The sequence below is a fragment of the Stenella coeruleoalba genome, assembly GCF_951394435.1.
Source record: "Stenella coeruleoalba genome assembly, chromosome: 21".
Lineage (NCBI taxonomy): Eukaryota > Metazoa > Chordata > Mammalia > Artiodactyla > Delphinidae > Stenella > Stenella coeruleoalba.
The window spans coordinates 25,975,676-25,997,486 of NC_137167.1; the positions used below are offsets into that span (position 1 = coordinate 25,975,676).

Below are 21,811 nucleotides of genomic sequence, written 5' to 3' on the forward strand. Positions count from 1 at the left end.
TCCTCTGAGTAAAGATCTTTTTTATACAGTAATTTAAACGGCTACATTTAGTGTATATGTGTCATTTTGTATCATAATGTACCCACCCTATTGCTGGTCATTTAGGTGGCTGTCCCTTTGTTATTACTATAATAGCTGAGAAAGAGCAAAAGGTTTAAACTGGAATGCGAGCAGTTATGATGGAACTTTACACGTCCGCTCCTCAATTATCTCTAATTGTTTAGAGTTCATCCTGTCTTTACTAAAACTACGACCTGTGTATTGATTCCCTGAAGACTTCCACAGGTTATTGGCTTTCATGTAAAAATATTCTCTGGTAACATTTCCAACTTTGGGTAGTTTCTCACCTCCTTCTCCAAATTGGTTTCCTTTTCCTAAAATTCAGAACAGAGGTATTGATGGCCCCGGAGGTGCCGTGGGCTGTGGGTCCCCCGCGGTGTAATTGAGGGCCAGAGCGGAGCATCCCCTCCCCCCACGCGGGTCTGGGGGGCATGGCTCCATCGAGGCCCCTGTCTTTGCAGTCCGTGGTCGGGAGCGGAAGCTGGCAGCGGGTCAACGCACAGACGGCCGTGAGGTCCCCCCGATACGCTGTCTTCGATCTCGCCGAGGGGAAGCCATACGTGTTCCGAGTGTTGTCAGCAAATAAGCATGGCCTGAGCGACCCGTCGGAAATCACCGCCCCCATTCAGGCCCAGGACACCATCGGTGAGTTGCTAGCGCGAGTGACCAAACTGTAGGATGGGCCCCGAACAATGTCACCCGTGTCGGACAACCAGCACCTGCGTTGATAAAGACGTTAGTGTCGCACGTGATTTAAAATTCAAATTGCCTTAAAATTCCGTTTTACAAGAGATGAAGATCTCTCTGCCTTGTTTTGGTCAACATTTCTCCAAAGTTCCATCTTCTTTTTATGAAACCAATCAATGGATTAGCAATATTTTTAGGCAATGGCCACTTTAAAAAAGACCCAAAAAACCCAACCCTAAATGCATCGGGTTTCTTGCCCATATGGCTTGACGTTCCCTCTCAGAAGATGTCAGATACAGATTAGAGAAATTCTGAATTGTGCGAGGGGAGAAATCCATGGTTTGATTCTGAGTCCCTTGCAGAGTCCCTTGAATCTGATAGAATTGTGTCCTATTTTTTTTTAAATGGCTAATTTTATATCCCAACATAGTTCCCTCCCGGGTAGCAAAGCGCGTGCATCACTGGGCGAGCTTTGTGGATGGGTCTGTAGGGGCGGCAGGGGCAGGAGATTCTGTCATGGGAATCTCTTTCTTCGGAAGGGAGCGACTTGGGGACAGAGAGCACAGGGACTGCCCGGAACCTCCTGGGTGCCCCCTTGCCCTGCACCGTCTTCCTTGTCCAAATCTCATCTAAAGCCCCAAGCTCTGTGGACGGGAGGGCCTGTGGGTCTCTGGCGTGCCCCCAGACTCCCGTGCCGCTGAGCCTGTGTCCCTGTCCCCCCTGCACAGTGGTCCCCTCAGCCCCCGGCCGCGTCGTCACCTCCCGGAACACAAGGACGTCAGTGGTGGTGCAGTGGGACCAGCCGAAGCATGAGGAGGACCTGCTTGGCTACTACGTGGACTGCTGCGTGGCCGGGTCCACCGTCTGGGAGCCCTGTAACCACAAGCCCGTCGGCTACAACAGGTGCTGCCTGCCCGGGTCCCCTTCCACCTGACATCCTCACCCCCGAGAAAACGTGAGACGCACACACCCCGGGACCCACTGGGCCTTCGGGTGCAGGTGCCACGGCAGGAACACCTGTGACGTCCACACCACGGGCCGGGTTCCTCACCCACACATGGGGGCTGCAGAGCTGGAAGCTGGGGAGCTAGTTCTGCCCCGTGGCTGAAGTGCTTTGTCTGTCGATGAAGAAAAGCCCCAGAGCATCTCCTCTGACGTACTCAGCGTTTAAGACGTACCCTGAACAGGAGAGTTAAAGTAGCGACCGGGACGGGAAGGGTGTTTTATTTCTCTGTATTGATGTTTTGAACTTTTAAAATTGCTTTGTTCACAAAGCTGACAGGCCCTCCCTCTGGCCACCAATTGCACAAAGCCGGGGAGGGGGTGGAGAGAGGCTCCTGTGCAGGGGTGACGGCGGCTCTGCCTGCAGTGGGGCCGAGCATCTTTCCTGCCGACACGGACTTGCTCCCGTCTCACGGCCTGCAGGGAAGGCCTGGGTGTGTTAGGGTTCCCGCAGGACGCGCTTAGGAAAATAGCTGTCAGATCCTCCACTGCGGACGGGTTATCCATTACGTCTCTGACACCCTTCCCTCTTCACTCTTTAAAGACCAATAAATTGGAAAAAGCTGTGGCTGGAAAAGAAGAGACACAACTGACGCTAAAGTTAGATGTTATGCACAGTCCACGCCAGCGAGTGCAGGAAGAGCTCCCAGAACAAAACACCTCAAATATGCTAGTGCAGGAATTTCGTGAATGCCTGATACATGTTTGCAGACTCGAAGATAAATAACTATTGCTCACGTTTACTGAGTACTTACCGTGTGCGAGGTGGCTGTGCTGAGAAGTAGGTACTATGATCCTCTTTCACAGATGGGAAAACAAAGTCTTTCCGGGGTTAGGTAACTTGACTGAGGACATAAAATCTGTTAGGTGTCCAAGCCGGTCTCCAAGCCAAATCTTAGCCAGTGTGGTGTCACTCCTTCTCCTTAAGTTTTACAGACGTGAATTCTTTTAGGAAAGGAGAGGAACCCTACTTTAGAATAGAGCTTCGATGCAGAGAAAACCAGAGGGCTTGGAAATGAAGGGGGAGCCTTGGCACTGAGTGAGGTCACTCAGGATTTCCAGGGCTTTGCTTCCCGCGCCCCCCGGGGCCCGCGGGCAGCAGCTGGTGCCCCCGCCGCCCCCCGAGTCCAGCTCCCTTCAGCCCCAGAGTCGTTGGCTGTTGCTGGCTTACGTTTGGACGTGGCGTGTTGATTGGAATTAATATGCATCCATGAGGCACTCGAAGAAGTAAACTTCTTTTCAGTCCCAGTGACGGATGTTCGTGGCATGTTCAAGATGCTCTCTGTGTCTATTGTAGGAAGAAAAAGGGTTGAGCCTTGTATTCACGCCCCCGATTCGTGTTTTTGTCAGGTTTGTGGTGCACGGCCTAACCACCGGCGAGCAGTACATCTTCCGAGTTAAAGCCGTTAATGCTGTTGGGACGAGTGAGAATTCTCAGGAGTCTGACGTCATAAAAGTCCAGGCCGCCCTCAGTAAGTAATTCATGGGCGACTCTGTGCCAGCTTTCGGTTCTCCACTACGTTTTCATTTCTGCATGAACAGACCTTTATGATGCCGTTTAGAATATTACCGGAGGGGAAAAGTGGATGTAAATTGTTGAACAGAGAACATGCAGTTCTGTGGAAACCTCTCATCAATTGGCTTGGAAATGCCAGTGTGAGAGGGAGAAAGGATAATATGCTAGTAAAATGCAAATTGAAAATAGAAAATATTATCAGGGGTCACACTGGTTTCCAAGCGCACGTGCCCCCATTACAATGTATGCTGTAGGGTGTGACCGTCTCTTTTCAAAATCGGTGCGTTCAAAACAGAACGTCGATGGCCTTTTCAGCTATTCTTAGCTCAAGGAACTTAACGTCATTCCAGAGGATTTCAAATGTTTATGTAACTCTGTGGCTTTGTTCATAAATAGTGATCTTTCAAAATTATCATTCTGACCACACAGAACGCTTCGGGGCCAAACTTGCAGTGATGGGCCCTAGGAAGCTTGATCTGTGCAGCTCTGTGTTGTGTAATGTTGGTCTGGTTGTTTCATATAAAATGGACCCCATGACTTAAAAGTATTCAGGAAGATTTAGAACCACGATCGCCTCTTAGACACATTTTGAATCATAGTATTATCTTTTCACTTCTGAGAGAAATGTTTTGCTTTTTATTTTTGTCTTCAACTAAATCTAAAAGTATCTTCAGAAATTATGATTTCTCATCTAACAATAGATAGAATAACATTACTGGAATTTCTAAGGAATGTCAAATCTGATGATACTTAGGTGGGTAGTATAGTAAAAGATTAACTCTTATTTTAAGCTCATTATAATCTATCAGTTTTTCCCAGGAGGGACTTTCAAACATTACCACTAGCCTCTTCAAGTCGTTCCTACTAAATGAAAGCCAATCATTTATGTTTTAATTATGCAATAAGACCAGCTCATTCCCGGGTACCTGTATCTCGGGTGACAGAGGATGATTGGACGTAGGTTGCTCGGAGTTGGGGAGGGGGGAAGCAGAGACACATCCTCTTCAACCCGTTAGGAAAAGATGGTCCATTTCCGAGCAGGGTGTTCAAAAGGGAAACTTGAATTCATACTCATTTGAATTAATCTGAAGTTTCTATAACTATGGGGGAAGTTAAGACTCACTGGCCTAAGGCTATCGGTCATCCCTGGCTGTGGAAGGTGAGGTTGTCATTCTTCATGGGCGTGATGAGAAAGCTGCTCTCTCAAGGTTTTCCTTAGAGGAGGGGGAGCGTCTTTTGTCTCAAGTGTCCTTCTTGGCCTTTGTATTATTGAAATATTGGAGGATGTATGTATGGATGTATGTATTGGAAGATGTATTTAGAAATTGCAATAAATATATATGAAAGAAGCTTTTTAAAAACTTACTCTCTTTAAAAGAAGAGACAAAGACAAGCGAAGATGGTGAGCAGGGAGACCTGGACAGGACAGAGGGGACAGGCACCCAGGGCCATCCCCCGTTGCTGCCCGTCCCTCTGAGATGCTGGAGCCGGCCGCGGTAGGTTAATGGTTATTGCACTAAGATCCGGGTGACTTCCCCGATGTGTTTCCTGCAGCCGTCCCGTCCCATCCTTACGGGATCACCCTTCTGAACTGTGACGGCCACTCCATGACCCTGGGCTGGAAGGTGCCTAAGTTCAGCGGTGGCTCACCCATCCTCGGTTACTACATAGACAAGAGAGAGGCTCACCACAAAAACTGGCATGAGGTCAACGCCTCGCCTCTCCAGGAGAGGATCCTGACGGTGGGTGCTCATGGACTCGTTCCCTTTTGCAGGCAGTTTCTCCTGTGGGGCAGGGTCCCCGTTCTGTGTCTCAGAGTTCAGTGACATTAGGCAATTTGACACAGAAACAAAAGTGAATGAAACAATTCACCATGAGAACTTAGGGTCACGGAGCATCTTCTCTTGAGAAGTGAAGCAAAGGAGGTGAGCCGGCAGGTGGGTCGTTTGCAGGTGCAGGTGTTGCTGTGAGCGGCATCCGGCCTCCAGCCCAGTGGCTGGAGCTCTCAGCCTCGGGGCAGGATGCGCAGGAGACGGTGACGATCGAGGCTCCTCTGCTTGTTTGTCCCCATTTCCCAAGGAAGGCGTGTGCTCAGACTTCCCAGTGAGCCTCTTGCCCAACTACACGTTCCATCTGGGTGCAGGGAGCGCGAGCCACATGGACTTGGAGTAAGAAAGAGCAGAACCAAGTCTCCAGGCGAGCCCTCGGCAGCCCGCGGGCAACAGCTCTCGCCTCCCTGAGCCCCCACTCCTCCCCGTGAGCCACCACACGGGGCTTCTCGTGAGAGAGATGAGGGAGAAGGTGTTTACTTAACGGAGCACGCGGGTCGGTGACGGTAGCTCACGCGGTTACCGGGTAGCACGCCCACCTGTTCATTCACAGGAGTCACGTGGTAAAGCGAGGGATTTTTTGCGGGAGGCGGAGAAGAGGTCTAATCCCTGTCTTGTACAAGATTCTGTGCTAATACCTATATTTATGCAATACGTATTTCTCATGCGTTTTATTGTGTGTGACGCGTATTGCCAAAATTCAAGCTCGGTGCGAAGATCCTGGTGTTTTGTGAACGCTTGTCCCCGGACACCTTACTATTGGCTGTCAGGTCCCAAACTCCGGAGGAAATGCCCGCGTACTTTCTGAATGCCGGCATTCCACGAGGCCAGACCTGCCTTCCGGGGGATAAAGCGGCTCCACGTGACTCGTGCTTGCTTTGGGAGCTGCTGTGTTCAGAGACAATGTCATCCAGATGCTGTGTTTGATCCAGTGGCCGGGCTGCCAGGCAGGGCTGATGGTCTGGTCCAGGGCCTTCCCTCCATCTTCTGTGGCACCGACCAGGCAGAGTGGACCCTCAGGGGCCTCCAGCCAGTGTGCGGGGAGGAGACAGGTCACTCCCCACCGCCCCGGCGAGGATGCTTCCCGTCCCGGGCCCTTGACACCCCAGGTGCGGTGCCGCCGGGGGTGGAGGGTGGAGGGTGGAGGGTGGAGAGCCTGGGCCCGAGGTCAGGTCCCGCCCACCATTCTTCCACTGGCTCCTTGTGGCTTTTGTCTCTGAGCCTGTCTTCCTGCCTGGGTCATCACGTCATCCCCGGGGGGAGGGTTTATGGAGTGAATGAGGCAAACCGTGTCGGGGTGAAGGTGGTGACTGTAACATGCAGGTGGATCAATAACCTTCCACAGACACGTACCCGACTTACTGACAAGGTCCCTCACCCTCACATTCCATCTATAAATCAACCAGGAATACCCCCTTTCCCCCGATGGATCGTGGGTCGTAACGCAGCTTTTGTTTCACCTATTAATTAATTAATTTAAAAAAATTGAAGTACGGCTGATTTACAATGTTGTGTTAGTTTCAGGTGTACGACAGTGATTCAGTTATACACACACATATGTGTATATATGTATTCTTCAGATTCTTTTCCCTTATAGGTTATTACAAAATACTGAGTGTGGTTCCCTGTGCTGTACAGTAGGTCCTTGTTGTTTATCGATTTTATATACAGGAGGGTGTACCTGTGAATCCCAACCTCCTAATTTATCCCTCCCCTGCTTTCCCCTTTGGTAACCATGAGCTTGTTTTCTATGTTTGTGGGTTCATCTATAATTTAAACATCCTCTGAACAGGTGGAGGGCTTGGCAGAAGGCTCACTCTACGAATTCAGAATTGCTGCCACCAACCTCGTGGGGATCGGGCAGCCGTCGGACCCCAGTGAGCTCTTCAAGTGCGAGGCCTGGACGGCGCCGGAACCGGGTAAGACGGTCTCTCCAGGACTCACCCCTGGGTACCTCGCGTGCACACGCAGGGCTGGCCGGAGAGGGGGCCTTCCCAGCCTCTGCAGCCAGCAGGCTTCAGTCACTCTGCACAGATCCTGGTACCACTACCACGTGCCAGGCCCGGGGCAGAGCTGTGCCTTAGGTGGCCCCGCCCTGTGGTCTGGGCCGTGGACACACAGGTAGGGCAGTGACAGGCACGGAGTCATTAGCACTGAAGTGTGAGGCTGTGGGGCCACCCACCCCCAGCTGCTCCCCCGAGTCGAGGATGCTGTGGCCGGAGGCGGGTCCAGGGCAGGCCTGCGCCAGGTGGACTTCTCCCAAAGGGGCAGAGGGAGGCCAGCTCCCAGCAGGAGAGGCTCCAGCTGGGCCAGAGTAGGGACAGCAGGACCTTACTGACTGTGTCTTCACTCAGGTCTCCTCCTCCCAGAGCACATGGGAGCTTGGGGCCTCTGGTTCTAAAGTGAACATTGACAGAATCTCTGCAGTTACTCATGGCTCCACATTTTCAAACTGTTTTCACAAACTTGCAGGCACTGGGCATTGATTTCTCTGTATCCGGTCCATCAGGACCCCTAATGCCATGGATAATATGCTCACGGTTTGAACAAAACAAAGTGAGACGAAACAACGAACCTGAAGTTGAAGCTGAAAAGCTCTAGAAACTGTTCAGTTCTGTGGCCAGATGATGTGGCTTTTCCTTTATTTTTTGGGGTGGGGGATACTTGTTTTAATGAAATTAATTTTTTCCCCTTGGAAGAGTCAGTGGAAGGAGAAGCCGTAGAAGTTCCCAGGGGCTTTTGGGGGCTTAGAGTGGTTGGTTCGGGTGGGACCCCTCCTGCCTTTACTGCTCAAGGCTCCCCTGGACCTGGGCTTGGTCACTGTCACAGGCGGGCCTGGGGTACTAGGCTGGTGGAGCTGGTGAGAGCTTGGTTCCCCGGGTGGTCAGACTCCCTGGGTGAGTCCTGTGATGCCCGGGTTTCCAGCCCAGCAGGTGGGCGGGTACCTCAGGATCCTCTCCTGCACACCTTTCTCTCTGTGAGACGTACCTGCTGGTCCCGGGCTAGCGTGTGGACCCGTGAACTAGTCCACAGGCTCACCTGACTTTTCAGGTCCTGCCTACGACCTGACGTTCTGCGAGGTCCGGGACACGTCCCTGGTGCTTCTCTGGAAGGCCCCGGTGTATTCGGGCAGCAGCCCCATCTCTGGGTATTTCGTGGACCTTAAGGAAGAGGATTCCGAAGAGTGGATCACCGTCAACGAGGCCACCACAGCACATCGCTACCTAAAGGTGACGGTACACCTTCTCAGGCATTGTCTTCTGGGGAACATGTTTCATCCCTGTCGGGGGGTCTAGCTCAAAGCCCCCACGGAACTGTGCACATGAACGGGTACCCCTGCTGCCAGCTAGCGGGGTTCCAGGAGGCGCCCGCCCCTCCGTGGACGTGGGGAACGACTGCATGTGGGGACCATCTGGGTGGGTTTCCTCTGCTTCCTGCCGTCTGACAACCCCCGGTGGTGCTGACACTTCACGGTCATGGACTGTGTTGATGTGCCTTCCACAGTGATGACTAGAATTATGTCTTTCCGCACCAAGCCCACGTTTACTTCACTCAGTTCCCGTGATCGCTGATGCACGTCTATCTGATAAACACACATACACACGTACACACAGTGTGAACACATTTGACAGAATTATGATGTGTAATTTCTCTGTCCCCTCTTTCTCCAAGTACTTCTGTTTTTAGCACCTGCAATTCACCAGTCACTGGGGTCAGGTTAGTGGTGACAGTGGCTTAGACCCGGGGACCCAGCTGCCCTCATCAGAGGCTTTCTTCTTTGGGTTGTGGGCTCTGGGGTGTGGCTTAGACAGAAAGGCAATGTGCTTCCTTAAAGAAAGGCCGCACCTGAGTGACAGGTAAATGGACAGCAACCTCTGGAGAGCAGTTGGACAACATGAAACAAGATCAGTGTCGTCTTCTGAATGAATAAAAACTGCTCAGAATCCAGCTAAATGAATTCGTTAGAAATTAGCTAATATACATTTTATTTTTGGTTATCAATGGAGATTACAATATACGTCATCCGTAGATGTATAAGACATGGGTTTAATTTTTTTGTGTGTGGTACGCAGGCCTCCGCTATTGTGGCCTCTCTCATTGTGGAGCACAGGCTCCGGACGCACAGGCCCAGCGGCCATGGCTCACGGGCCCAGCTGCTCCGCGGCATGTGGGATCCTCCCGGACCGGGGCACGAACCCGTATCCCCTGCATTGGCAAGCAGAGTCTCAACCACTACGCCACCAGGGAAGCCCAAGATGGGTTTAATTTTGATATTGCCCCAATGATAGGATATTTTGCACAAACTAAAAAATCACATGTGAAATGATATTTACTCCCGTAGAATTATGTTAAATATCAACACCAGATTATAAACTAGATGATATGATTTCAATTCTGCTTTAAAATATGCAAAGAACAAAGAAGAGGATATATCAGAACAGTAGCAACCCTGTTTATTCTCGCCAAGTGAGGTCATGAGCCTGCCCGTCTCCTTTTCCCTTCTGCATTTCCTCTGTATGGCTGTTCCGACTGGAAGAATAGGCTATTTGTAAAAAGAAAACACGTCTGTAATAAAATGTGATGAAGAATGAAGTCATTTTCATCTGTCTGTTCACATGTGACGTTTCCTCCTTCTTTCAAGGTCTGCGACCTGCACCAAGGAAAAACCTACATCTTCCGTGTCCGGGCAGTAAATGCGAGTGGGGTGGGGAAGCCCTCAGACACGTCGGAGCCGGTACTTGTGGAGGCCAGGCCAGGTGAGCCTCATCTGCTCGGCTGTTAACAGGGCAAACCTCACAGCAGGGTGATCTGGGAGGAGGGATGCGTGTGTGTGTGTGAATGGACGGCAGATGCATGGACGGTACCCGTCACATTTATAGAAGGAGTTGGATTGACAGACGCAGTACAGCATGTCTTCAAAGACCCACTGCACGCCCCCCCCCCCCCAGCATCCTGGGCAGCAAGGGGCACGTGAGGTCATTCTGCAAGGGTGGCGGGGTCTTCATTTCAGCAGTAGAACGTGCAGGGATGACGATGGTCTTTTATGTTACTGCTGAGTTTTGATCAGAAATTATAAAGCCGCTGGCAATCCTCTTGGTTAAAAGTAGTAAGAGCCCAGCTGAGGGGACCTTGGCGGGGAAGTGCTTCCGAGGGGAGGGGGGTGAGCTCTCGGGATACGTGGGGAGAAGGATCTCCGGAAACCATGTTTTCTCTGGATTTCTCCCCTCCCTGGAGATTGGCTCCATGGATACCCTCACACCCGGCTCTGTGCTCCTCTGTCCTCCTGGAAGGGGCGCGTCTGTGTGCACCTGGCTCAGGCTGGCGTCTCTCCTCCAGTTCTGATTCCTAAGGGACAGATGCTGACTGGCCTGTGTTGGGCCAGGTGTCCACTTGGTCAAAAAGGAACAAACAAACAAACAATCCCCCGAAGGAAAAAGTGGAGAAAGTAGAGCCCGGGTGTGTGGGAAACAAGTGCCCTAACCACGCTGCCCGGGCCCCCAGGAGTGGTGAAGGGTCAGATCCCAAAGGGCAAAAGGATCGTTATGGCCGGGGTTGGCAGCCCAGAGGGTTTTCTCCAGCGGTGCTGGATGCAGAAAAGGAAGTGGACAGACATGTGATGACTTAAAACCCAAACCTGAACTTCCCTGCTTTCCTTCAGCTGCCCAGAGGGCTCACTCTTTCACATCTGCCCGCTGTCCTGGGTAGACCCTAGGCAAAGCCTGATGATTCGATGTAAAACAAGCCCTCCGCCTGGGCCATCCCTCCTCCAAAAACAGGACTCGGAAGGATACCGTGTTCCTAAGATGCTCCCTGGCGTTCTCGCCCTGCAGGCACCAAGGAGATCAGCGCGGGCGTGGATGAAAAAGGCGACATCTACCTGAGCTTTGACTGCCAGGAGATGACAGACGCCTCTCACTTCACGTGGTGCAAATCCTACGAGGACATTGCAGGTGACGAGAGGTTCAAGGTCGAGACCGTGGGGGACCAGTAAGTTCCACTCTAGAGTTGGCCATCACCACCTCTTAGGAACGCCTGCAAACACAGTAATTAACATACCGGCTTTCCTTCCCTTTCAGCTCGAAGCTGTACTTTAAGAATCTGGATAAAGTGGACTTAGGGACTTACTCTGTGTCCGTCAGTGACACGGATGGTGTGTCCTCCAGCTTTGTCTTGGATGAGAAAGGTAACACCTGTAGGACATAGGCTTCCCTTTGGGGGTTTTATAACATTTTCAAAGATTGACCCTAACAGAGAAAAGACTGATTTGCTTAGAAAAGGGGTGTGTGTTTGCAGGAGGCTGGGGGCGGGGAATCCTTTTTAAAGCCAAAAATTACTTTGGAAATTACACAAACTCTTGAGTTTGTACTCTAGCCACTAAAGAAATCACTGGTCCGGGAGTATTTTATTTCTTGTTGTATATATTGCTTTTATAGCCTTCCACGTGTACTTTTAGAGATGAGTTTTAGTTACGTTTCATTAGTTTGGCAAGTAGCATATTAGCAAATAAGTCCGTAAAATTAATGAGAGGCGCACAGATGCAAGAATCCTCCCTTTTCTCCCAACATGGAATAATCGAATAATCAGATGATGAAAGAATACACATACATGTATATATATACACACACGTTTATATGTATATATTTTTTTATGTGTGTGAAATAATATTTAATTTCCATAGTTAAAATCACTCGCTCTGTTATAAACAGCAAACAGCAGAAAGAAGTGAGGGAAGTCGGTTTACTCTGACCCGGGGAAAAGCAGCCATTTCTCTTAGGCAGGGGCCGGGGTCTGAGTCCCCCAGACAATGAACTGGCCTCCGGAGGAGGATTCTTCCACTGCCTGGGTTGATGTTTGTGTCCAACCCTTATCTACCACCCCGTGCTGGTCAGAGCCAGTTTTACAAGTCTGTACGATGATTAGTCAGTGATGTGGACGGAACTGTGTAGCATTGGACAGAACCCTCAAAACTCCACGTTGGGCCTTTAAAAGCTTCTGAGTCCTGAGGGCCCTCAGTTAAAATGCCTTAAGTTTGATATTCTAATCCTTTCCTTATCAGCTGGCATCTTGCTTGGCTGCAGTGAAGGGTGTGGTCCCAGGAGAGGGATACAAGGGGGGACGCCTAGGACGGGTGGCGAGGGGACAGGGTCTGATGGCCGCAGGCGTCCGCAGGTCCCATGCAGACGTTGGGGGCATTGGGGTGAGCCCATGTGCATTTCACAGGACCAGCAGTAGAACAGCAGAGGGGCTGCACCATCTCTGCTTCCTGGGTTCCCTGGCAACCTCACTGCTCACAGACAAGGTGGGAAGGGACCGGAAGCTGCTCACCTGCATTTTAAGCTGCCCTTTCTGACACTCACTCAGTGGCCTTCACACAGCTCTTTACTAGCGAAACATCCTTAAAGACTTCTGACAAGTGCTGTACTCCTCTGCTCCATTTGAAAGTTTGCAGATGACGTTTTCACCTTAATTTTAAATCGTTGCGAAGGAGGAGCATTTCCAGCACATTTTATGCTGTATACGGACCTCAAGTACATTTCAGGCAAAACCTTGATGCTGCACCGTTAGCTCATTTGATGGATGGAAGTTCCCACTGTGAGACCTAATGGGGGTGTCAGCCCTCACCCTCAGATCAGCCGTCTAGGTGGAGTTACTTCTGGTCACAGAAAGTCTGCTTCATTGTTCATTTCAAATAAACAGGTGCATACAGACCTTGGTGACCATGGTCTCATTTCTAAATGCTAATTTTAAGAAGAAAGGAAGGAAGGAAGGAAGGGAAGGAAGGAGGGAAAAGGAAAGAAATGGTTTAGAACCTTCAGTTTTTCTTAACTTGCTCTTGGGAGTCTCAGGAGCAGTGCATTTTTACTTTTTAATGTATCATTATTATTTATTATTTAAATTCATGATAATACACCACAGTGAAATTCTGGGTGGGTGAGAGAGGTGCTGAAGCAGGACGCTTTTAACGACCAACTTCAGGAAAGAGTTCATATGGAATTAGAGGATCTGGAGATGGGTCCCTTTACATACCCCCTCTGTAGGTCTTCCTCTCTTCGAGGAATACACCTGCCCCCCCAGTGCCCCCCACTCCCAGGGACCTCTGCCCTAACCCGTCCTAACGGGTCCCGTTAGTAAGTGGGTTCTTTAAACGGTGAGGATCTTAGTTGCAGGCGGTCATTCACTGGAGGGAGTATTCAAAGTTACAGTCATCCCACGTCTCCTTTTAACTCCCAGTTCTAATTTCTTTCACAGCCTCAAATTAAACTTGGTGATGTGATGTCTAATCTCTGCTTTGCTTTTAAGCCAGCTTCTGAACGTACAGGTCAAAACCAGTGATTATATTTCTCTTAATTTTAGAGATGGAACGTTTGGTGACGCTGAGCAATGAGATAAAACATCCCAGTAAGTGAGCCTGGAGCTCAGAGCAGGATTGTGCTGTGGGAAGGCATGTTCGTTACCGCATGCAGCTCTGGAAGGGACGCTCAGGGGAGAGGATGGCCTCGTTTTGTGCGCCAGCTTTTACACACTTGTCAACAATTCGCTCAAAACAAGTATTAGCTAATATTGTAACGTGTAGCAATTTTCATGGCATGCAGTGCTTTGGATTTCGGGTTGAGTGTGGCTGTTTAATCCAAGTGAGAATTGTATCAAATGGGATCTTCAGTTATTGGATTACATTGAATTCAGAAAGAATATATCCATCTGTGGTCACCGGGCCCATCAGGAAAGCAGACCGTGCACGTGCAAGGCTTCACGGGGCATGGAGGCTTTGAATGCAGTGCCAGGCCAACTAGAGTCTCATTTCTTTGTTTTGGTTTTCATAATCCAGTTCAATACTCCGGGGTTTCACATTCTCCAAAAATTTAATAACGAGGATTGATATTTTCCTATAGTGCACAGCTATTCCTTCTCACAAGGATTCACGCATTATTGACTTGTGATCTCTTTTCTCCCTGTAGCAATTCCTCTGAAGTCAGAATTAGCTTATGAGATTTTTGATAAGGGCCAGGTCCGCTTCTGGCTGCAGGCTGAGCACTTATCACCCGACGCCAGCTACCGCTTCATCATTAATGACAGAGAAGTCAGTGACAGCGAGGTGAGTTCATGTGTGCGTGGCCCCTGGCTTTGGAGATGGCCAGGTATTACTTGGGAAGGTCAGTTCCTGAAAGTCGGTATTCTGGGTCTGTCTTCATCCCTTTTCGAGCTGTAGAAGTTGGGGCATAGAAGGCTGACAACATGAATGAGAGGTGGTTGATTCTTGCAATGTACAGAGATCTGGTCTCGGTTAGAGGAGAGATCAGGAGGCCTTTAATTAACCAAGCCTGTTGGAATTAAAAAATGAGCAACTACATTTAGAGACTCGATCTTATGAAAAGGTTCAGGTTACGTGGGGCGGCGGTTATCCTCAGTGGATCAGTTTATTCCCTCTTGATGACAGTTTTGAAGGGGTATATTTTTGCCCTGATGTGAGCAATGCCTCCCTAGGCCCCCCTCCCACTGAGAGCTGCCCATGGAAGGCGTCGGCTGGGAAATTAGTTTCTGCACCTTCCCTGAGCTTTTAGGCTGCCCCCTTGGCCTGAGCAGAGAAGAATGTGTAGGATGCTATGATACAGACACTTTGCCCTTCTTCTACTTTTAATTGTGTAGAATGAAGCTGACAGATATTACAAGATATATTACATTACATTTTTACATTATTACATTATATATTATATTACATTATATTATATATATTATATATAATATATTACTATATAATATATATAATATATTACATTACAAGATATATTACAGATATTTTGCCTGTGGCACATTGTGTCTCCATATATGTCCTCTTGTCTAATTATTACAGCGCAACTGGGAACCCAGTTAAAAGACAACCTGTTTGATGGAGCCTTTCTTTGTTGTTCAGCGGTGCCCTTGGGGTCTCTCACATCCCACCATCTTTACCCCCTCCACTCTCTTTTCCCTTGATACCCAATGCATCGTGTCTATTTAGCTATCCCACTGAGTCCTCAGTGCCTCAGCGGTGTGTCTGCTGCACGGGTATTAACGGGATGGTTGAGATGTAGGGATTGCTCATGCCAGGTGTGCGGCCCACTCACTCTCCCTCTGAGCTGGGCACCTCATCCCTAGTCTGGCCTCCGTGTCTGATGGGTTTTTAGTAAAGCTTGGTTAGACGAACGTCCCTCGGGCAGAAATCGTGTATGGAGAAAGGTTACGCGAGTTTTCTTATCCAGTCCATCTTCCCCATGAGAGTGATGGCATCCTCGGGGAACTGTACAAATTGGGGAGTTGGCTAATAAGTAGAAAGCATGCGGTTTCCTCCTGGCTGCAAAAAAAGCCCACAGTATGGATACTGTGTGTGGAAGAGCATCGCATGATCAAGGTAATTGGAGACATTTTCTTTGAGCAGAGATCATGCTACGGAATGCAACGGAATTTAGTGTAATTGCACTTTATTTGTAGAACATCTTTTGATTAACATCCCTACCTGCTGTGGAGACCTTGCCTCAAATACGGATGTCTTTGCTACCCGGCTCATCGTTTGGAATACGGCTGTACTATTTCCTTCCTTAATTAGCAATCCACAGGTGACTTTTCCATGTGGAGACTGATGCTGTTTTGTGAAAGTCACATAATAGCCTGTATTTATGGCCCCCATAAAATCATTGAACATCATCTCGCCGCATAACGGCAATCGCTAGAAGCCTGATTCTTTTCTCAAACCTGCCCAGAGCCTGCGGTGCAGAAGCTGAGAAAATGGAGAAGGCTCTGGATTGTTGAGAATCCGGCTGGTGAGCGTGGTTCCTTCTCACTTCTCAGACCTAATTAGAGCAGGTTCCTAGAGGCCTCTACTCATAGATGTTTGATGGGGGCGAGCATCTTACAGACCAGAGCAGCACCGTTGTCTGATCAACTTGAAATTTGCTCCCCGTATTCAAAAGCAAATACTCAAAACTGCAAAGAAACTCAAGGACCCCGGCGAGGTACACCTGTTGCAGCCCTCAGACTGCTGTTCCTTGCCCAGCCCCCAAGAACTACTGGAGTCTCCGGGGAGGGAGCAGTGTCCTGCTGCCGTAATCAGGAGGCTTCCTGTAATCGGTACCGCCTCCTGAAATGGCCTCTCTCTCAAAATGTAATCTGAGCTCATGTCTTCTCGTTCATTGCTCTCTCTCTCTCACTTTATATACACCAAGTTCCCATCGAGAAAAAAATCTAAGCGATGTTGTACAAGTACACAGTGTATGCTTTACTTACTTGAAACAATATTGGAGTTTCCGATTTCCAGGTGATTTTTGTATGTTTCCTGGAAGTCAGGGCCTGTGGGCAGGGGTGAGCTTTATTCACTTAAAACCTGAAAGTCATATTTGATCAAACAGAACCTCAGGCATCACGTTAACCCTTGGGACCTCAGACACTCATCTTCCTTTCCCCGTGGACGGCAGCTTATAGTCTGCAGATAGTTTTTGATTGTCCGCCGTAGCCTAGAAAAATGAGCTGTAAACTTGCCCTCCTGGAGCTTATCCCAGAGTTGAAGAAATACAGCTTCAATCAGAGAATGATATAGAAAAAATACAGAATGGAGAGCGTGTTAAAACGGTACAGCGAGCACCGATTCAGAGAAGGCGGGGGTGTGGAGAGGCTGGAGTAGTTAGGGGAGATTTCAAGAGCAGTGGATTCCTGGGTTCTCCTTCGGAGGAGGAACGCAGAAAATGGGCCCCGGAACAGGTGGGCCCTGCAGCTTACACACGTGAGAGCTAGCAAGGTGGGGGACCGGGGGGCGAGGAGGGTGGGCTGACCAGGGGAGTGGCCACAGGGCATCTTGGAAATACACTTGGATTAAACGGAAGGGGTCAGACAGCAGAGGCGCCGCTTCCAACGTCAGGCAGGAAGGTTTAGAAACGATGCCCGACGCGGAGGGAAACGGGCTTAGGGATGTCGAACAAAGGTGCTATTTTGCTAATATCCATCTTCTCAGCTCTCTTGTGACACTGGCATTTGGAATCCAAAATATAAATGTCACCTGAAAGAGAAAGAAGAGCATTGTGAAAATAAATACACACGATGTGTCAGAAAAAGGCCGATCTCACGCATTTTCTGCTAGTTACCCGCACATAGGAGTTCTTTGTGATAGTCTCATCAAGGTAAGGGCTGTAGGAGGAGTGCAGGCCCTCGGGGCAAGGCGTGGCCTTTCCTCCCTCTCATCCTGTTTGTTGGCTGCTGACCACAGGTTACTGGCGATGACTCGCTCATCTCACCCCACAGCCCCACCTTCCTGGGACGGCTCATTACTCAGGCTGGGAAGCCTTTGCGTAAATCCCAGCTGGGCTCCTCTGGAAGGAAGCAGGAATGCCTGCAGGAAAGGTCACCAGCAAAGGTTGTCATGCTTTTGTTCATTCTGGGCGTAGCGTTGGGGGGGTCAAGGCCAGAGGAAGCAGCCCTTCTGTGGTGGTGTGAGTCGTGTTCCTGAGGGGAGCCCCGGTCCCTGTGCTGTCCTTGCCCTGAATGACGACTGCATCGAAGATGAGTCATTCTTTGGATGTGCTCCTTCTGCCTCCCTGACCCCTGCTTGATTGCATTTATCGTATCCAAGGATGGAATAACAAGACATGGTCCATTCGCAACCACACGTCAGTCTCTGTAGCTCATCACAAGCGATGAGAGCAGAGTCTGAGGGAGACGTGAGCTCTGGACGGGCGGCACCAGGAAAGGGTCCCCATTGGAGGCTGCCCGGATGGGGGATGCAGAGGCTGGGCACCTTCAACCCTGGTGCTGGTGGCGGTGTTGAGTGGGGGCGACCAGTCATGATGCCCGTGTCCCCAGAGTCCCCGAGACTGAAGCCCTCGCGGCTGTGGAGATGGTTGGTTGTTGCCTGTGGTTTTGTGATCGGACATGGCCAAGGGCGCCCCGTTCTCTTTCCCCCGTGTGCTGAGTTATCTCACATCAGCTGCACATTCCCGAGGAGTGTGCAGAGTTTCTGCTGGGTTCTTCGTGTGTAGGTCACTCCCCACACATCAATGGTCATTCCCCATCGCCGAATGTCCCTCGTTTGCTCTTTGGTTCACCGAGAGGTTCAGTGGCTGAAATTTCTTTTTGTGTGTTTTTTGGGCACCATGATCCCTTAAGATAACAATAGTTGATGCAACTGTTAGGTACCAGTGAGAAAACTGGAGGGAGGAATTTCACGGTGGAATTCTCCCCTTCCTTCTGTGCTCCCAGACACACAGAATCAAGTGTGACAAGTCAACTGGCCTTATCGAGATGGTGATGGATCAGTTTACCATCGAAAACGAAGGCACCTACACTGTGCAGATTCACGACGGAAAAGCCAAAAGTCAGTCTTCTCTGGTTCTCATCGGAGACGGTATGCTGCATGGAAGGTCTTCATGTGTCTGTAAAGGAAAATTCAAAGCGAATTCTTTCAACCAGAGAGAAGCAAATGTATTTCATTTCTGTTTGTTTCCCCTCAAATATTGGATTTAGCATTCAAGGCTGTCCTAGAAGAGGCTGAATTTCAAAGAAAGGAATTTCTCAGGAAACAAGGTAGGTGGTTGGCTGGCTTCCCCACCACTAGCACAAGACAAAGGTTTAGGATTTGAGCATTTGCTTGGAGCAGATCCTACTTAATGCCAAACGACTCTAACTTTGATTTTAAATGATCGAGAAGTCAGACCACTTCTCAGCTGTAGAGGTTTGGATTCTCTTCTGGTCTTTGACCTTTCCCTTTATTTCGTCGGTATTTTCTCTTGCCTCTACCTTGAAAAGCCCTGGAATCTATTGTTGAGTGTTGGTATTTTCCTGCAGTCATAAGGAACGGATGTCTCCATTACACGTCCAGATGGAGTCCAGTGATTGTGACAAAAAGGAATAAAGAATGGGGGTGGGTGAGTTCGGGGGATTATTAGGAGAAACGGAGAGAGGGCAGGAGACCCAGTTCCAATAGCCAGGAGTTTGTTATTTTACTTAAAAGTGTGTGAACTTTTCAACTTTTAGATGTTTTCACTTTAATTACAAACAATACTTTTTAAACATACCGTTTTAAAAATGCATATTAGAAATAAATAAATAAGTAAAAAATAAAAATGCATATTAACTAGATACAAAGGAAAATGGATAAATTTGAGAAACTGAACTACAACCCAAGGGTTTATTTGAAAAATGTTTCTTATATGGGATTTCTATAGTTTTTGGAAAGAAGTTAGAATACAGCTTTTAAAATATAAAATGGAGACATTATTTTTATTGTTTTAAGTTATTTTTAGTAGTCAAAAATATTTAGTTTACTCATTTCTACAATATGATTTTTTTCCTACAATATGATTCCTACAACTTTGTAGGATGTATTTATATGGAAGAAATCAATAAATACTTTCTAAAACTGCTTTGTATTTTTGTGTTGAATGTATGATTAGCATATGACTTCTGCATTTATATTAAGTAAAAATGATATTTTTGAAAGATATGTAAATTAAGCTTTGATTTCAAATGCTATATAAATACCGTGTGTTGACATACTTGCTAGGTCAAACGGCTTTTTCTTCATCTTACCTCAATTAGTTCTCCTATTTTAACGTTTTTCTATACCATGCTGTTGGATGTTGTTAGACACACGTCTTGAGAAAAAAATATAATATTTCATTATTCTTCCTGCTAAAGAGCAATAGCTATTAGACATCACCGAGAAGGAGAGATCAGACAGCATCACCCAGCTAGAAATAGAGATTTCAGTATCAGTATTGCACACACTGACTGCGGAGCCCTGAAAATTAGTTTTATTAAATTATCTTGGTTTCACACTGAACAGCTACTTTCTTCTGCCCAAAATGCATTTGTATGTGTGTGTGTAAATGTATACATTTTTTTCCTTTATTTAAACTTTTTTCCCTTTTCCCCGCCAGGCCCTCATTTCGCTGAGTTTCTGCACTGGGATGTTACAGAAGATTGTGAAGTCCGGCTGGTCTGTAAGGTGAGGAATCGGTTCTAGCCAGGAGAGAGTGAGACTCCCATTCTCGTGACAGTGGAGACAGTCAGGGAGCAGCTACGTTCAGGTCACACTGGTGGTGAGGTGCAGGGGGTTGGATTAGGGGCGGGTGGTACTCAGACTTTCAGTCTCGTCTGTGGTCTCTGTCAACAGATTACAGGGGCAACGGAACGAAGATTCAAGTAGGTAGTTTATAAAGTATTTATTTAAGATTTCAGTAAGTGAACATATGGGAAAGAATGCTATGGTGAAATGTATCTGGTAATTTCTATGCTGCTCATATGATTTCTTTAGGAAATAAAAGGTATGTTTGGGGAATAAGATGCTCTTAAGTTTTTGTTTGAGCAGTTCAGTCATAAAGTAAGCCTGAATCACTACTAACTATAAAAACCTGTATTTTGGGGAACAGACTTTAAGTTAACGAGCCCCTGCTATATGGCTGTCTCTGTAGAAGAAGAGGCTGTGGGGAAAGCTCGATCGTGCATCATTTCTGTTCCCAAGCTACTCACAGACAAGAGAGGAAAACAAGCAGACAACACAACAAAGCGGTGAATCCTGAGCTGAGTGCGGGGGGATGACTGAGAAGGATACAGGTCGGCGAGGGTTGTCCTGAGCCGAGTGCGGGGGGATGACCGAGAAGGATACAGGTCGGCGAGGGTGGTCCTGAGCCGAGTGCGGGGGGATGACCGAGAAGGATACAGGTCGGCGAGGGTGGTCCTGAGCCGAGTGCGGGGGGATGACCGAGAAGGATACAGGTCGACGAGGGTGGTCCTGAGCCGAGTGCGGGGGGATGACCGAGAAGGATACAGGTCGGCGAGGGTGGTCCTGAGCCGAGTGCGGGGGGATGACCGAGAAGGATACAGGTCGACGAGGGTGGTCCTGAGCTGAGTGCGGGGGGATGACTGAGAAGGATACAGGTCGGCGAGGGTGGAAACTGCTCCCACAGGCTGAACTGTGAAACAGCCGCGTGGGAAACGGAGCCGCAGCATTAGAGGGTGAATTATGAGTCGGCCGCTGTGGAGAGCAGTATGGCAGCTCCTCAGAAGTCATGGGTGGAATTACGGTACGATCCAGCCTCAGATAGATACGTGTGCACCATGATGGTGGCTGCGCGATTCACAATAACCCAGTGTGGAGGCGGCCCAAGTGCCCATCGATGGATGGATAAACAAATGTGGTAAATTTGCGGACTGTCATTCAGCCTTTTAAAAAGGAAGGAAATCCTGTTACCTGCAGCAACACGGATGACCCTTGGGTGAAATAAGGCAGACCCGAAAGGACAGACCCTGTGTGATTCCACTTACGTGAGGTCCCTAGAGCAGTCAAACTCATAGACAGAGAGTAGGATGGAGGGGGCCAGGGGCTGAAGGATGGGGGTAGGGAGTCAGTGTTTAATGGGGACAGAGTATCAGGTTGGGAAGACGAGAAAGTTCTGGAGGTGGTCGGTGGTGATGGTTACCCAGCAACGTGAATGTGCGTAGTGCCACAGAACTGTACACTTAAAAATGGTGAAGATGGTAAATTTTATGTCATCTGTATTTTACCACAATAAGAAATACATAAGGTGGGTAAGACAGTTGGGGCCTGGACCAGAGGGCATCCAGCAGGGCAGAGGGGGACTCTGGTCTGCAGACGGCGGGGAGCCTTGCCTTTGGGGTTTTCAGGAACGTGATGACTCTGGCTGTTTCTTAAGGCCGGAGGGGAGGCTGCCCAAGAGGCTCAATGAGAGATGGG

At 48.9% G+C, this 21,811-nt stretch overlaps 1 protein-coding gene across 1 annotated transcript in view; it reads left to right on the top strand.

The window, feature by feature from the left end:
* MYOM2 (myomesin 2) overlaps positions 1-21,811 on the top strand; it is a 74,987-nt gene that overhangs the window by 34,354 nt on the left and 18,822 nt on the right. Inside the window, exons 14-27 of the mRNA XM_079909385.1 lie at positions 522-705; positions 1,476-1,650; positions 3,100-3,221; positions 4,820-5,007; positions 6,887-7,013; positions 8,146-8,324; positions 9,737-9,851; positions 10,926-11,082; positions 11,172-11,278; positions 13,450-13,494; positions 14,052-14,188; positions 18,316-18,460; positions 18,580-18,639; positions 19,995-20,062. Of these exons, the coding sequence (XP_079765511.1) occupies positions 522-705; positions 1,476-1,650; positions 3,100-3,221; positions 4,820-5,007; positions 6,887-7,013; positions 8,146-8,324; positions 9,737-9,851; positions 10,926-11,082; positions 11,172-11,278; positions 13,450-13,494; positions 14,052-14,188; positions 18,316-18,460; positions 18,580-18,639; positions 19,995-20,062 (1,809 nt within the window). The remainder of the gene's footprint in view (positions 1-521; positions 706-1,475; positions 1,651-3,099; positions 3,222-4,819; positions 5,008-6,886; positions 7,014-8,145; positions 8,325-9,736; positions 9,852-10,925; positions 11,083-11,171; positions 11,279-13,449; positions 13,495-14,051; positions 14,189-18,315; positions 18,461-18,579; positions 18,640-19,994; positions 20,063-21,811) is intronic.